A 15,905-nucleotide genomic window follows, 5' to 3' on the forward strand; every position below is an offset into this window, starting at 1 on the left:
CCAAGCGGTACATTTAAACCCAAATCTTAGGAATAGATAAAACAAGAATTAAAAAATAAATAAAAAACATAGCACAACATTTTAGATTATAGAAACACAGCATGATTGCTTTATTAAGAATGGAAAGAGAAAATGCAAACTACCGCATTCATATAGTAATAGAAGCTCTGGGTTCATAACCACAAGAAAGTAAAAGTTGCTGTTCCTACCAACACATCACTCTTTGAAACATCTCTATGCTCCAGTTTTCTTCGAAATAGCAATAACATTGAAGTTTATTGAATCAGGGTTTTTCTGGATAAACTTTTGAATAACTTTAGCAGCATCCTGTGATCAAAATTGCATATCAATAACCAGCATGACAAAGGACAGCAAAACGGGAGCATCAAACAAGGAGGAATGCAAGCAGCATAAGTTGATTGTAGTCAACATTCCATTACCACAAGCACAGCGACGAGTTTCCATCTAGTTCCAACAAGAGAGTGGAGATCATAGAGGAATGGAAGAAGTGAGCAACATTACCTGTAATATGGTGTTACTCGAAGATGTGCCATGTGAAATAGGCCCAGCCCTCCTTCCATCAAGCTCGTACAGTTGTCCTATAAAATTAAGTGTTGAACGCATATCAATATGGTTGATTTGTTCTCACTTATTGCAACCTCAAGTGAAAAAATCAATAGTGAGAAGGAAAGGCCTATCCAGTTGTTGATTAACCAATCCAAGATTATTAGTTGAAGTAGAAGTATGCACTATGCTATGATGGAGACATTTAATTTGACACTGCTCCCACTCGAACCACCATATAGCATGCAGACATTGAACCTTGTGTCAATTAGCAATTCTGAAGATGTGAAAGTAACCAGTAGTTTTTATTCTAGGAGCTGGTCGTACTCAATATCTAGGTTAATCCCAAGGAATATAGTTATCAAATCAATGAAACTAACAATTAACAAATATCCAAATACATATCTATGCACAGCACATATAAGTGAGCCAGTACTTCAGTCTTCCCTACAATCGCAATAATACAATTTCACTAATTAAATTCACACAACACAATGACACACTCACACAGAGAGAGAGAGATTTACCATCTACACATGTAAAGCAGATAAAATGTGTGTCAACATCATCTGATGCCTGTCAAATTGAAGGGATAAAAATATTCTTAGTTTCTCGATCCATATTATAATACAAACTCATAATTAGAAAATAAACAAAACAGGGGTCAAGATTCAACTGCTTCCTGAGAAAATTCTATGACTCAGTTTTGGTATTGAGTATTAATGCAAACTATATCTCAAGTCGCATTTGAACAGATCTATAGTGTGCAGTGTGCACAGAAAACACAAATGATACTGATCAATTTCCTGCAATATTCATTATTCGTTCCCTGTTCTGTTTTATCTTTTAGTAGTTGTTTATTGTTTTAGTAGTCTAGTCATTAGTTTGTTAGACATAAGTTTATCTCTTAGAGTTTGAGTTTCTCAGATATAAGGTTATCTCATAGAGTTTTATTTGGATTAAGAGTCTCCGTTTGTTATGAGTAATGAGTCTTCTTCAATGGTAATATATTAGCTTCTCCTCAGAAGATCTGTGGGTCTTGGAAAAAGTAGTATAGGACGGTAGTTTCCGTAGGGCCTCGTAAGATGATTATACTATTCTTTTAGTTTCTATTTAAAATATTTCCTGTGCTCTATGTTCATTTTCTATCTTGCTCGATATATTCTGTCCCTTTCCAGTAGCAGCGCCATTATTCTTACAAGTATTTTTTATTGTTCTTACATGTTGGTCATGCACATACATATAGTATGCGATATAACTAACAGGCATTCCTCTATCACCACTACATGACAATCTTGAAGTGATTGTGAGCACCCAACTTCTAAGGTAAATGAAGAAATTGCGCCAGGAGCAGAGTCAAAGACTGAACGGCCCATTTAATGTAACTACAGTGGAAAAGGAATTCATCTATATTTGAAAGATATTACACTAAATGCACAATACTATATCATGCTAGAATGGAAACTATAATACCTTATGGACAGTGCATTATGAGTAAAATATAAAAACAGATAATATAAAAAGTTGGTTCATCAATTCAGTTAACAAGTCACATCGTTAACTGAAGGTTAAATTGTTGATTAGAAAAAAAAGGAAACAAAAACAGAAACAATAATAGACACAAAAACAGAAACAGTAGATGCCTTTAAATTTCATGCAAATGTCCAACTCTAACCTCAGTTTCACCAGCAGTTGCTGCCACTGAATGAGCATCTTCCATTTCTCTATCATTTTCAAGGAATGTTGCACGCTGCAGATTCATTTAGTTTAGAAATATTAGATGGAAATGAGACAGAGAAGATGGCAAGGCGCACTCTGACCTGTGACGCATCCATATTTGCAGTAGCCTTGAAGAATTTGTCCAGGTAAGACCCCTCAACTGGAAAACAACACAAACAAAACAGACAACTGACAACCTAAACATGGCATATCACAGTTCATGGAAGAAACTTAAAGCATGCACATTTGAACATATTTTAATACATTTCTTGAAGATATTACACATTCCTGAGCCCTGAGAGAGAAGAAATTAAAGCGAAGCATGAATATTCTTAACCTCACAATCAACTCGACAGCTAGTCAGTAGTCACCATACTAGGGATATCAATAGGGTAACCTACTCGATTTCTATCCAGCAATTGGGTAACTGAGTCTATGGCACTATGCTGTTCAGTTCAATTGGGTATGAGCTAGAAAAAATAATTGGACCAAACCCTACAACTTCATTTACTAACTTGCTGGTTGCGCTGACGAGTTACAATAAATGTTAGTACTTAGTAGATTTTCTAAATTACCTATTGACACCCACTGAAATGATCACCATCTCTTCTTGTTGAGCTGGCTTTCCAATGCATCCGACTATTCATGAATCAGATTTGTCCAAGGATAGTTATCACCCAAAACATTAAAAACTGCCAGTACGGAACCCAATCAGGCCAGCCAGACTGCCTCCTCAGGCCAAAAGGCTCAAATCCATTTCGGGCTACAACCTTTTGGTTCTAATCAGCTGGTTTAGAGCTGAATGGACGTCCCTACAGAATACCACCTCCCATGTCTCATATGATACAATCATCTATTATTAGTATTGGTCGTCTGTTCAATCCTTCGATTCTTGTTTTCCTTGGTTTTCAGACAAGAAATGGATCATTAATATGTCAACTCTTCAGGAGTTGTTTATAATCAGGCTTTGTAATCAAAGACACATATGAAGGAAGGGGTCGGGAATCACCCAATAGCTTCCCTAATTGAAGTCACTTGACCATGTAGAAGCTTAAAAAGGGTCTACTGAGCAATGCGTATTAGCAGATATGATCTAAAGTAGCATTACCCACATTTTACACTGTGCAAACTGCAAAGGCTGTTTGAACGTCAAGACTCAAAAGTTCAATCAAAGCAGACGACTTTTCAGGCAAAGTACGAATATGAGGTTCACAGAACTCCTCGTAACATGAAAATAATCACAAAGAAGGCTATTTGAAACCCTAGAGCTTACCAAGTTTTATCTCAGAAGTTACATTGCCGACAGCATGAAGAAGTCCAACAGTTCCACAGGCATTTCCTACAGTTTGCTTCATAAAGTAAGGTCCACCAATAGATTCCTGTAAGAGCCCACAGAAATTGTATATACCATTATTCAGAAAGCAACCAGGACATATATACTAATATACATAACAAGTATACGGGTGCTTATTACCAACAGAAACAAAGAATTTTCAGGAAACTAATTATTGAATCTGAGTTTACAAATTATAGAGCACGGTTAAGTAAATGATCTAAAACTTGTGATTCATTCAAATCTATACTCTGTAGTAGCACCATTCATAAGACTATGTTTCTTATGGTGTAGAGTGGAAAACTGCAAGTACTGTTAGAAAGATAACAAATGGGATGCGGGCAATGCTACTAGCCTACTCGAAGTCCTTGTGATTGCGTTCTAGATTCTATAGTGAGCTCCATCAATCAGTAGATGTCTTTATAAGATGTTTTATCACTTGAAACCCATTCACCCTAACTAGCTTTAAATTATCTATACATCCAGCATCCAGCAAACGACTTATAAAAACTGCAATGTTTACGTTCAACATTGCAGTTTGAGTTCCAGAGACACAGATGCTTGACACTTTTATAATATAGATATATTTCCAAGATTAGAGTCCAGGAATGGCCTAGAGCACTAGGGAAACTAATTATTAACACATGCTTATAATTAAGAAACAGACTGCACAGACATGATATTATTAGGTTAAAAAAATCTGCAGATCAGGAAATTGTAAATGCAATTGTAAGCATGATATCTCAGCAACTACTCAGCTTCCAATTCTTTTTTCAAAAGACAATAACTATGACTCACCCCATTCATAGATAACTGAGAACAAAAAAAAATACTAGTCCAAAATAATAAGCTCTTGATACGACATTGGGGTAGTAGTAATTACCTTGGTCGAACTATCTTGTTGAATCCTCTCTTCCTCACTCTGTAACAAACACAGTATTGTCATATCACATATGCATATGCACAAATACAACTATCACATTTAAACAAAAAAATGGATTTTAAGCAAGTATTTGAGGTTGCAATGAAATGCCATTAGTGAATCCCAATTTAATTAGAAAATTCTCAATGTGTAAATTTACCTTTTTCGTAATGGGGTAGAGGAACAACACAGCGAGTACAGGTTGTGGAACCATCGCCAAGAGATCTTCATCAAGTCCATAAACATCAAAGCACTCTGCCTCATCCGGGGAAACACCAAGTCCCCAAATAAACTGCTCATCGCAATTAACATTCTTCAATAACTCAGCATAAAATACTAAATCTCCATAACACCGTTTCTCAATCTTTTTTTTTTTTTTTTCTATTTCTTTAGTAGCTTTTTCATCTTTCCACAATTCATCCCATCGTGTTTTGGTAATTTTAATACATAGATGACCACTATCGAGATCTATTTTACTCCAAACACCCAAATTCAAATTTAAAAATCTACAACTATATAGCTTAGTGCCTACAACAAACTTAAAATGAAAATTTATACAAAAAAAAAAGATAAAAAAGTGAACACGAATACCTGGTTCATAACATCAGGGTTTGCTTCAAGAGGAAGCCATCTCTTCGAAGAAGGTGTCGCCATTTTTCTTTTCCTTTTTCTTTTTCAGGTTTTGGGGTTTGCCGTTTGCTCTGGGTTTTTGGCTTGGTTGATTTATATGCTGAAATAATATGAGATTTTTAGTACTAGTATTTTTAATTGGGTTATTATATATATAATCAATTTCTGTAAAACTATAAAAATTGAAATTTTGTCAAATTCTGGTTATCTTGTAATTTCATAATGCCAATTGTATCATAACTTTAACATTTTTCTTAATTGTCTCATAATCCACGATTTGAGAGAAATTATGTACATGCGAACAAAACATTCGGCTATTTAAAAACGTCATTATTACATTTAGTCAATTATGATATTAATTTTTACTTATGTAAAATTGCGAGTTTAGCTTAATTAGTTACACATAATCCCGATCCAATCAAATTATCCCGAAATTTTGAATAGAATGGAGAAATTGCGAGTTTAGCTTAATTAGCTTAAAATTACGGATGAGTTTCTATGAAGAATACCTTCTACTCCAGTGACAATGTTAGAAATTTCGGAATATAAGATCATATTCGCTGACCTTTCAAAATATAAGATTAAATTCGCTAACTTTTCAGAATAGTGGGATCGAGGCACGTGATTTTTTCAGAATAACGGTTTTCTGTTTTTTATTTCTCTTTTTTCCTCTTATTTTTCTTATTATTTTCCTCATAAATTTATAAATTGATCAAACTACCCCACGTGAGATTTGAAACACAAATTTTGAAACGCATATAAACGGTTAAAATAATGTACAAACGAGGTTGATCAAGTTGCAAAATAAGCTTTGCCAACAACTTATTCATCTAGTAGCATTAATTATTTATTGTTGACGATGTGCAGTCATAATAATTAAGTTAATTTATAAATGTTACATATCACGCAATTAAGATTCGTGGGTTCATCCTGATTAAAAAATTAAACTAGAATACAAGAAATAGAAATTTAAATAGAAAGAATACCGGTTAAACACAAAATTAGATCAAAAGGAAAAGTTGTTGATTTCTTAACTGAAAAAAGGAAATGAAATAAAAAGAAGGGGTTTATGAATATGTTGGGTTGATTTCACTTGGATGAGCATTCTTGGGCAACTCTTCCATGGGCACATCTGCACATATAAATATTTCATATCACCTCAAATATGTACTTATATGAAATTAGATAAACTAGTAGTAAAACTAAAAAAGATGAGTAAATAAATACCTTTGTTGGCATCCGCAACAGCAGCTGCTGCATTGGCTTTGTGACGATACATAGCATAACCTCCAACAGCAGCCCATAAAACTACGAATGCTGCAATCGTGCCGCCCAATATTGCACCCAGATTACTCTTCTTTTTTGTTTTTCTTGAGCCTGACGGAACTTGGAACCCGCCTCCGCTGTTTGCTGATGAAGATGGAGATTTGTTGGACTTCGAACACGCAGTAGATGTCAAGAAGTTATTACCAACAAGACTGCAAAAATTTGTTAATGGATCAAAATTAATTATGATGGAAATAAATGGATTTTTTTTTATTGCTTTGGCTTACGTTAAGTTCAAGTTCTTGTTGCATGCTACTGAGTCCGGTACTGCTCCTTCGAAATAATTGCTTGCCAAGTTCCTGCGCATCACAATCGAAATTAAATGACGAATAATAATTTGATATCATAAATTCTCCTATAATAGTACTACATACAAATCTCATTATATGATTATGCTCTAGCTGGAAATGGGACAATTATTTCATTTAGGTTAACACACATAGATTAAAAGCTTGAAATATTAATTGAAAAAAAACTCAAAATAAGTTAAGAATATTACTCCATATTGTATGATGGTTTAATTGACTTACAGTTCTTGAAGATCTGGAAGTGTGCCAAGGAAGGAGGGGATGTTTCCAAAAATAAAGTTTTGAGACATGTCACTGTAATTGAAGGATGTGAATATATACATGGGTAAATTTATTCAAATAGAAAAAGGCAAAAACTTGAAAATAAAATGGTGTATTTTTTACATTCTCTGAAGAGCATCCATAGAACTGAAGTCATATAGCTGGCCATATAGCATTCTGTTATTGAGATTCCTGAAATTTCCAGAAACGAAATCATTGTTTCAAGTAGTAAGAATTTTTTTTAAAAAAAAATAGAGATTTGATTAATGAAATTCTTACAGAGCAATTACACGTGGTGTGGGATCAGAATTGCATTCAATCCAATCCCAAATGGGAGAAACGCAAGGATCCAGAGTGGTTTCTAGCAGTGATGGAAATTGTGAGACTAATACACCCAACCCCAATACTACATCAATAAACCATTGCAACATTAGTAATTTAATAACAATAAAATTAAGTCAAAGTTGTTAGTGATAATTTGAATGCGAAGATACAAATTATGGAATTGAGGATAGCATGCATTCATCTAAATGAAACAATAAATAGAGAAAAATTAACCATCGTTGTAATTAGTGGTGTAAGAGCTACTAGTTGCGCGGGAAACTGCTTTGATTTTGGCATTGGCGGTTGATGTAAAATGCGAGAGATTGACGATTTCACTCTTCTGCAACGACCTACCTGAATTTCCCATAAATAGCATGAACTCAATTACACATCAAAATTAATGTAGGTACATAATAAACTAGCTATGTTTACCGTTGGCAGAAATCAAGAATATTAGGATGAAGATGGTAAGAGAGAAAAAAGTGTGGGTGGCCATGGAGCTAGAGATCTAATAATTTTAGACAGAAATACTGAAGTTAGTTGGATTATGCCAAGAAATATTTATGTCAGTGATAATCGACCAAGTCAAGGAAAAAAAAATAAAGAGTGGGAGGTGTTTTCTTAGGGAGGTATGAGGGTTGACTTTTGAGGGTTGACTTTGACTAATTTGCTATCACAATCCTAATGATTTGGTTAAACAATCGTTCAAGAAGGTGGTGATGATCGACAGCTACTCCGAGATTAATTAGTTAAATTAGAAACAATTAAGTTGGGCTCATGGTTATACATCATGCCTAGGGGTGGGTCGATACGATATATCGTATCGAAAACGTTGTATCTTGTATCGTATCGAAAATATCGATATAAAAGAATTTCATATCGTTATCGTATCGAAAGTTTCGATATATCGAACTTTCGATATAAAAAGATTTCATATCATTATCGTATCGATATTTCAATATATCGTACCGAAATTCGATATATCGTTAAATATCGATATATATCGAAAATAAAATATCGATATATATCGATATATCGAAAATTTTCGACATATATCGTATTTTCGATATAAAACGATATATCGCGATATAAGGAAATTCATATCGTTATCGTATCGAAAACTTACGATACGGTTCGTATTGTATCGAAAATTACGATATATCGAAAATTCGATAATTTTTCGATATTTTTCAATACGATACGAGCGATATATTATTTTTTCGATATTTTTCCCCAGCCCTAATCATATGCCAGAAGATATGAAATAGTATTTATAATAGAAGAATAAAATTTGACTATGCCGCCATCATTAGTGGGTAGCATGGTCGAAACAACTTGTGTTTAATTAGGATATTATGCATCTAGATTATCTTAATCCATGCCGTGTTTTAACTAGTAATTTATTTTAGAACTGTCAATCCGTTTACTCGATATATTCATTTATTTTTAAATAACTTATATAGTTAAATTAAAATAAGGTACAGAAAATAAAAGAATACACCTGTAATTGGAAAGTGAGGAAGGTAGCCACGTCGAGCGAACCACATACGACTAGAGGAATCGAATTGGGCCTTCAAAAAAATTAAAATTTGTTGGGTATATTTTGATTAAATGATTAGGCCTGCTCTTAATTAAATGATTGGGCCCGAATGGATTATTAATCGAGCAAAGCCTCGGGTTAATCGGACTGCAATACACAATTTGAACAATAAGTTGAATCTTTAATTCGACTTTGCAAATTTGGCCATTAGTTTGGAATGAAGTACAAGAATAAATTGCTAAATTACCCCAGTTGTGCATAGGACCCATTAAAGTTGTAGAACATCACTGAGCTACAATGCTACTCCCTTCATCCCAGATAATTCGTCCCACTTTGACCGGGTACGGGTTTTAAGAAATGTAATGAAAAGTGAGTTGAAAAAGGTAATGGAACGTGGGTCCTACTTTTATATATTAGTTTTATAATAAAACTGAATAGGAATAAGTTAGTGGAATACGAGATCTACTGCCAAAAATGGTAAAAAAGTGAAATGAGACAAATTATGTGGGACGGATCGAAATAGAAAAATGGGAGGGGGGAGTATATATAATTGACCAATCAGAAAGATATTTAAATAAATTAATAATCAAATTACCATTCAGTTTTGGAATCTAATAGCCTCCAACCATTGCATGCCTTTTATGAACGTGTTTATGATCTTAATTCTGCCAAAACAGAAGTGATCAATTAACATAAAAAAAAAATACTCAGTGATAAAGTTCAAATAAATATTAACAAGATTAATTTTGGTAAACAAACCAATGCGATGGAGTGACGGTAAGACGATACCATGCACAATTATAGTTTCAGTTTAGTTTCGTGCAGGCCATTGGGGCCATTGGGGCAGTCTCAAGTATAAAATGCATATGGTAATACATTTTTAAATATGTGCAAATACCCGTACGAAGCCTGTGCAATAACTCATGCCTATTACTCCCACATTTATGTTGATGGAGATGGTTACACTACAACAAAAATAACATCTAAAAATACTTTTTTATTAAGTTAGGGACACTAATTTATGTTGTTAAATATATCACCGACGCTTTAAAAATCGTCCTTAGTGGTGGTGTGCCAAAACAAGATAAGGACGCAAAATGTAAGTGCCGGTGAAATAATTTTGAGACGCTTTTTAAAAAGTGTCCTTAAAAAATCAACTTAGAGACACTATTAAAAAGTGTCCCTAAATACAAATTAGAGACACTTTTAAGAAAAGTGTCCCTAAATTCTAATTTTAACACTACTCTAAGATGATATTCCAATCTAAGGTGATATCCCTAAATTAGTACTCCCTAACGCGACCCTAGTTGTCGACAAATGTATAGGTTTTTGCTAACGCGAGAGAGAAAAACAGTTGGGAAAAAATATTGAACAGATTATCTCAGTCACATTTTTGTTCTAGTTGGTAGTGAAAGCTAAAATAATGAATTACAATTTCTTACATGTAAATATGTAATCAATGTCATGTACTTAGTCGTAGCAGTTCAAATAAGATTACAACAATCTATTTGTCTTCTGATTCAATATAACCAGCAACTCCACTGCAAAACAAAAACAGAGGATGATCAATTAGCACAATATAGAAAAGCAAAGGGTTTAAAGTGTAAAGGTGCTTCTGATCTATGTTAAATCCTTAACATGGCTAAATGAATGACTATAATTGATCCTATAGTTTTTGAAGAAAAATAGAAGCCACTGGAAATTACATGAAATCCAGAGGTCACAAGATCGCCATGCAGCAAATAGAAGCATACCAAGTATAGCTGGAAAAAAAACAACACTCCAATACTTTTGCCAATGCAAAGCATCCATCCAACAACCGACTTTTCTTCCGTGCTTCCAAAAACTCAGCCAACATATAATTTTTCAAATCACTAAGGCAATTTCAGATAAAACATATAGTAGTACTATATCAGGAACTTTTATTTCAATAAACTATTTAAACTGAAAAAAAAATGCTCACCTGATTGGTAGAAAATTCAACAATGTGTTGAGCTGAAGGTTTCACAATAATCTCATTCACACTATCAGCTGCTTCAAAGTCTCCTTTGCTTAGTCCACCATATTGTGATGGAGTTTCCTCAACAAAAATATATCTGTTCCCACTTCCCACAAAGCTCTCATATTCAATTTTTAATAATAACTACTCATATATATGCAAAAAAAAATTTAACAGTTCATGAAAAATCAATGTAATGTCAAATAATTCATACCTCTCAACGATCTCCATCACCATCATTGCCATATTGTGTTGTGAGCTAGCACATCATCTGCACGTGCGAAGATTTGATCCCAGTTACTAAATAATCAACCTATAAAATGCAGGTTGTTTTAGCCTAAATAAATATCCAAACATGTATAATCATGATCTAAAATGTACCGCAAGAATGAAACCATTGGGTATTTTCCAGAAATGAAGAAGATCTGAAGTACTCCCTCCGTCCCATAAAAGTTGAGTCGTATTTCTTTTTAGTCCGTCCCAACAAAGTTGAGTCATTTCCTTTTTTAACAAAAGACAAAACATCTAATCACTCTTATTTTATTCCATCATTTACTTTACTCTCTCTTATCTTTCCTACTTTTTTCATCTCTCCTATTTATTTAATATAAATTCTTAATCTCCGTTAACGGCAGCAGCGGAACGGCGGCGACATGCGGCTGAAATGCGACGACAAAGCTAGGGCTGCGACATTGAGGTTGTGTGGAGGAAGGGAGAGAAGTGATGGTTAATTAGAGAGGGTTAATTAGATCGTAGAGGGAGTGTGAGAACTTTAATGTGCCTCTAATCAATCTAATTAAGGACACTTTTATAATGTGTCTCCAATGCTTTCTTGAGTTAAGGACGCTTTTATCTGCGTCTCAAATTTTAGCAATTCTTGGAAAAATTACAACGCAAGGAATTGCGTCCTAAAATCTGCGTCCTTATTGATTAAATTTATTGTAGTGTTACCTACAAAATTTACTACTCAACAATTGATTGGGTGGGTATTGAATAGTGGTAGGCACGTTTTTTGCCTATAAATACCGGGGTCTCTGCAGCTTGAACTCACACTACAACAACCCAGTCCACGGTCTACGTCCGTCACGCTTGATCGACGATGGAACGCGGCTACGCACGTGATTTTTATTGCTTTCTGTTTTAATTTTTTTTTTAGTTTAATTTGTTTTTGTTTTCGAGTCTTGCAGGTTTTGTATGCGAACGCGTTCTGGGAAGTACATCTTAGAGCCGCTTGATTTAGAACTTGAAAGAACTCGTAGAATAATAAGAAGTGAAAAAGGATCAGGAAAAATGGGTGATCGAACAGATATTGAGAAGCTGCAGGAGATGGTGAAGTTGCTGATGGATGAGAGAGATGCGGAGAGAGCAGCCCGAGAAGCCATGGAAAAGAAGAACAGAGAAACATTACCTGTGATGAACATGTTCAATCATGGGAATATGATCACTTTTCCTAACGGCCCTCGTATTGATGCTAACAATTTTGAGTTACGCATGCCCCTTATCCAAAGGGTCGAGCAAACTCCTTTTGCAGGTAGGGCGACTGAAGATGCTAACCGCCATCTCTCCAAATTCGTGGAAATCGCAAACACTCTGAAATTAAATGGTGTCGACGACGATGCCATACGGGTAAGACTTTTTCCATTCTCATTGATTGATTCTGCTAAGGAGTGGTTTGAGTGTATGCCACTAGAAAAGGTCTCCACATGGAAGGACATCGTAGCTACCTTCCTCGACAAATACTACCCGCCAGGCACTATTTTGAAGCTCAAAAGTGAGATCTTTCAGTTCACACAAGGCCATGACGAGCCCCTCTATGAGGCATTTGCTCGTTTCAAAGCTCTTCTTCGAAAGTGCCCAAACCATGGTTTTTCCATAGACCATCAGGTAGGAATCCTCTATAATGGATTTAACGAGAAAATATGTGCTATGCTTGATTCAGGGGCAAATGGAGGATTTCTAAGAAAGACAGGAGAGGATGCCATGGCGGTGATCGAGGAGTTCGCCACCAACAGTCGGGGGTGGTCGAAGGAAAGGCATGCCACGAGAAGAGTAACTGCCATAGAAGAGGCCGAAGAAAGTTCTTTTGCTAAGGAGTTAGCAGAACTTAGAGTCAGGATTGATCAAATGGACATCTCGAGGAAGGAAGATCCAATTCCGGCAACTTCCATAGTGGCGGTCAAGGCACCCGAAACTGCCATATCAACTGTGGAAGAAATCAACTACGTGCAAGGAGGCGGTCCCAGAAACTACAATAACAATTATCGCCCTAATCAGGGGGCGGTAATTTCAATAATTATAATGGGAACCGTCCGCACCCAAATCTTTCTTATTCTAACAATAATTACTTGCAACCCCCTGCAGGATTTAATGTTAGCAAAGGAGGAGTGGTTGAGCCGATGAAGAAGGAAGACAAGTATGAACAAGGAATCACGAAGATTTTGGAGGTAATTACGCAAGATAGGAAGATTAATGACACCAAGATCGGAGTGGTCGAAGCAAGGATAAACAACCTCGAGCAAGGAATGAACACAATCTCGGCAGCTGTAACCAATATTACCACTCAAATGGAGCAAATTCAGAAGAAGTTAGATGAGGATAGAGCAAGGGCAGCAGCAAGAGTGGATGATATTAACAAGAAGTGGGTGGCAAACCGGTTCATCATTCGGTGCCGGAGCTGGAAGGGAAGGTTGACAGAAGCCTTTGTCTGCGACTTAGGATCGTCCATCAATCTGTGCCTTTGAAATCTTACGAAAAGCTCAACATGGGGCCACTCAAATCTTGAGATGCGCCAACACTCGAGATTGGCGATAACTCGTCCATCGAAGTAGCCAGGTATGATTGAGGATGTCTTGGTGAAGGTGGATAAATTTTTTCTGCCGACTTTATTGTGCTCGACATGAAAGTAGACAGAACGTCCCTCTAATGTTAGGGAGAGATTTTCTTGCCACCGCAAAGCTTTGATTGATGTAGGTCGTGGCGAAATCACAATCAGTGATAACTATAGCTAATCCACATATAAGATCGAGAGCGAAATGCTAAAGTTTGAGAATGAAAGCAGGCAAAAAATGGAACAACGGTACGGGCGATCATGGCTACAGGCTTGACCCGAGTCCAAAGATCCCCGCAGAGCGGAGGATCATACACCTCCACTACATCTGCTCCACAGAAGAAGAAACAGAAGAGAAAGAAAACAGCCAAAGAGGACCTCGAGATATACGTCATCAAAACGAAAGAGGGGAAGTACAAGTGGTGGAAGAAGCTAGGGACCAAATTGCTCCCTATGCCAATTTTCAACACTAGGGTCGGTGATCCGCTCAATTAGTGGGCCACTTCAAAAGTCGAGCTAACGACTAAAAACAAAAGCGCTTGTTGGGAGGCAACCCAATTTTTTCGTTGATTTAGTTTTGTCCTTTTATTTAAAAAAAAAATTTAATTCAACGCGTGGCAATCGCCGCATTTAACACGACGGTCGCCACACGTATTTTCACATGTGGGAAGGATCGGGCAAGCGAGGCTTAGGGCGGGCGAGTAACCGGCTGCACGGGCCGCGGCGGCCCGCCGGGAAACGCTATTTTAAACGACCCGTGCGGCGGCCAGAGCTTAGTGGGATCTTCCATTGCTTCGACCCCAACCCCGAAGAGGACAATGAATATGAATTTTCAGAGGTTTGGGGGGCGATGACAAATGAGCAAGAGCTGCTATGACTCAGCTTATGTTTGCTCGTATCGATGGGGGAAGTGTCTCCCAAACGGAGCTCAACGTGATGTGGTGCCTACTCAACAAGAAGGGAATCGATTATGGGACCCTCTTTACTTACTATGTGGATAGGATCACGAAGAAAGACGGGGGCGTCATTTGTTGTGGGGGATTGATTACGGCAATTGGCGAACATTTGGGGGTCTCTTTTGCCGGTATGACGGAGGATGGTGGAGAAAAGTTTATCACTTATGAGGTGCTATTTTCGGTGGGGCTTTTGAAGACCGATGGTTGGGGTCAAGGGTATTTTATGCAAGTAGCGGGGGATCACTTTCCCGTTCCACTCCCGCAATTGACCAAGGTCGATGTTTGGGCAAACCAAGCCAATTGGAAGCTCGACACACCCGCCCACCGGAGAGCTATCGAGGCTAACCCCGTCAATGGGGAATTTAGAAAGAGGAACATTCCCTCTCGCATTCCTCAATTTGAGCCCGATGAGGATTCCGCGTTTGATGCCATTGATAACTATGAAGAGGGCGCGGAGCATTCACAAGCTCAAGGGAATGAAGCACCGCCACCACCGCAATCCCAACCACGACGAGAAGAGGAAGAAGAAGAAGAGGAAGTGGAAGGACATCGCCGCCGGACAAGAGCGAACCGCCGCCGCGGGAGGCCAAATCCGGAAGAGGAGTTTCAAGTCAACACCTCCGCCCAATTAGGAGAAATTTTCTCCTACATGCAAAACATGTCCAACACTTGGGACAATCGATGGGCGGAGCAACAAGCGGAGAATGCCTACAACCGCCAAGGGTGGACGGCTCAAGGCGATTGGCGCACGGCGGAACAAGAATTTTGGGAGCAACAACGTTTGGAAGACGCTCATCGGCGTCAACAATATGAAGAGCTCCGAATGATGGCCGCCGAAGCTAGAGAGGAACGAGAGACAATGAGGAGTGATATCACGTACCTCGTTGGAGCTTTCGAGGATCTTAGCGCCCGTTTCCCTCCACCTCCTCAAGATTGAAGAAGTCAAGCTCGATGACTTTAAATGAGCATTTGTACCATGTTTTTGGATGTTTTTGAGACGTTTTATTTCCTTGATTTAACAATTTTTGCTTTATTTTTAAGTATTTTTGGTTTTGGTTTAATTTTGTGCTTTGCAAAAATTTTCGCAGGTTCTGACCTCTCCGTGGCGACCGCCGCAAGCTCTGCGGCGGTCCGCCACCTGAACGCTGGAAATCATCTTTGACGTGCGGCGACCGCCGAACAGCTGCGGCGGACCG

General features: G+C 37.3%; 3 protein-coding genes and 1 non-coding gene across 7 annotated transcripts; all 4 read right to left on the bottom strand.

Annotated features, from left to right (window-relative positions):
- Positions 1–120: 120 nt before the first annotated feature.
- LOC125186293 (ubiquitin carboxyl-terminal hydrolase 3-like) lies at positions 121–5,274 on the bottom strand. The gene is made up of 9 exons (XM_048082645.1): positions 5,130–5,274; positions 4,699–4,830; positions 4,500–4,538; positions 3,557–3,662; positions 2,385–2,443; positions 2,240–2,314; positions 1,092–1,140; positions 523–599; positions 121–327 (listed from the first exon to the last, which is right to left on the bottom strand). Exons 1-9 carry the CDS (start codon positions 5,190–5,192, stop codon positions 235–237), a joined length of 693 nt encoding a protein of 230 aa, XP_047938602.1. The 5' UTR covers positions 5,193–5,274; the 3' UTR covers positions 121–234.
- Positions 5,275–6,121: 847 nt separating this feature from the next.
- Positions 6,122–7,942, bottom strand: LOC125186114 (putative leucine-rich repeat receptor-like serine/threonine-protein kinase At2g04300). Its single transcript, XM_048082433.1, has 8 exons — positions 7,820–7,942; positions 7,622–7,741; positions 7,343–7,469; positions 7,187–7,255; positions 7,025–7,096; positions 6,722–6,793; positions 6,396–6,646; positions 6,122–6,300 (listed from the first exon to the last, which is right to left on the bottom strand). Exons 1-8 carry the CDS (start codon positions 7,881–7,883, stop codon positions 6,236–6,238), a joined length of 840 nt encoding a protein of 279 aa, XP_047938390.1. The 5' UTR covers positions 7,884–7,942; the 3' UTR covers positions 6,122–6,235.
- Positions 7,943–10,281: 2,339 nt separating this feature from the next.
- Positions 10,282–11,193, bottom strand: LOC125186642. 4 transcript variants are annotated; one of them, XM_048083048.1, is made up of 4 exons: positions 11,141–11,193; positions 10,891–11,023; positions 10,634–10,763; positions 10,282–10,468 (listed from the first exon to the last, which is right to left on the bottom strand). In XM_048083048.1, exons 1-4 carry the CDS (start codon positions 11,170–11,172, stop codon positions 10,422–10,424), a joined length of 342 nt encoding a protein of 113 aa, XP_047939005.1. In that variant the 5' UTR covers positions 11,173–11,193; the 3' UTR covers positions 10,282–10,421. The 4 variants fall into 4 exon arrangements, 3 of the variants coding, with proteins under 3 accessions (XP_047939005.1, XP_047939006.1, XP_047939004.1); XM_048083049.1 differs by having other exon boundaries at positions 10,634–10,690; positions 10,891–11,032; XM_048083047.1 differs by having other exon boundaries at positions 10,891–11,032.
- Positions 11,194–12,687: 1,494 nt separating this feature from the next.
- On the bottom strand, positions 12,688–12,794 carry LOC125191503. The gene has a single exon (XR_007171177.1). It is a non-coding gene; the product is annotated as a small nucleolar RNA R71 (small nucleolar RNA).
- Positions 12,795–15,905: the final 3,111 nt, after the last annotated feature.

Source organism: Salvia hispanica, chromosome 5 (genome assembly GCF_023119035.1).
Source record: "Salvia hispanica cultivar TCC Black 2014 chromosome 5, UniMelb_Shisp_WGS_1.0, whole genome shotgun sequence".
Lineage (NCBI taxonomy): Eukaryota > Viridiplantae > Streptophyta > Magnoliopsida > Lamiales > Lamiaceae > Salvia > Salvia hispanica.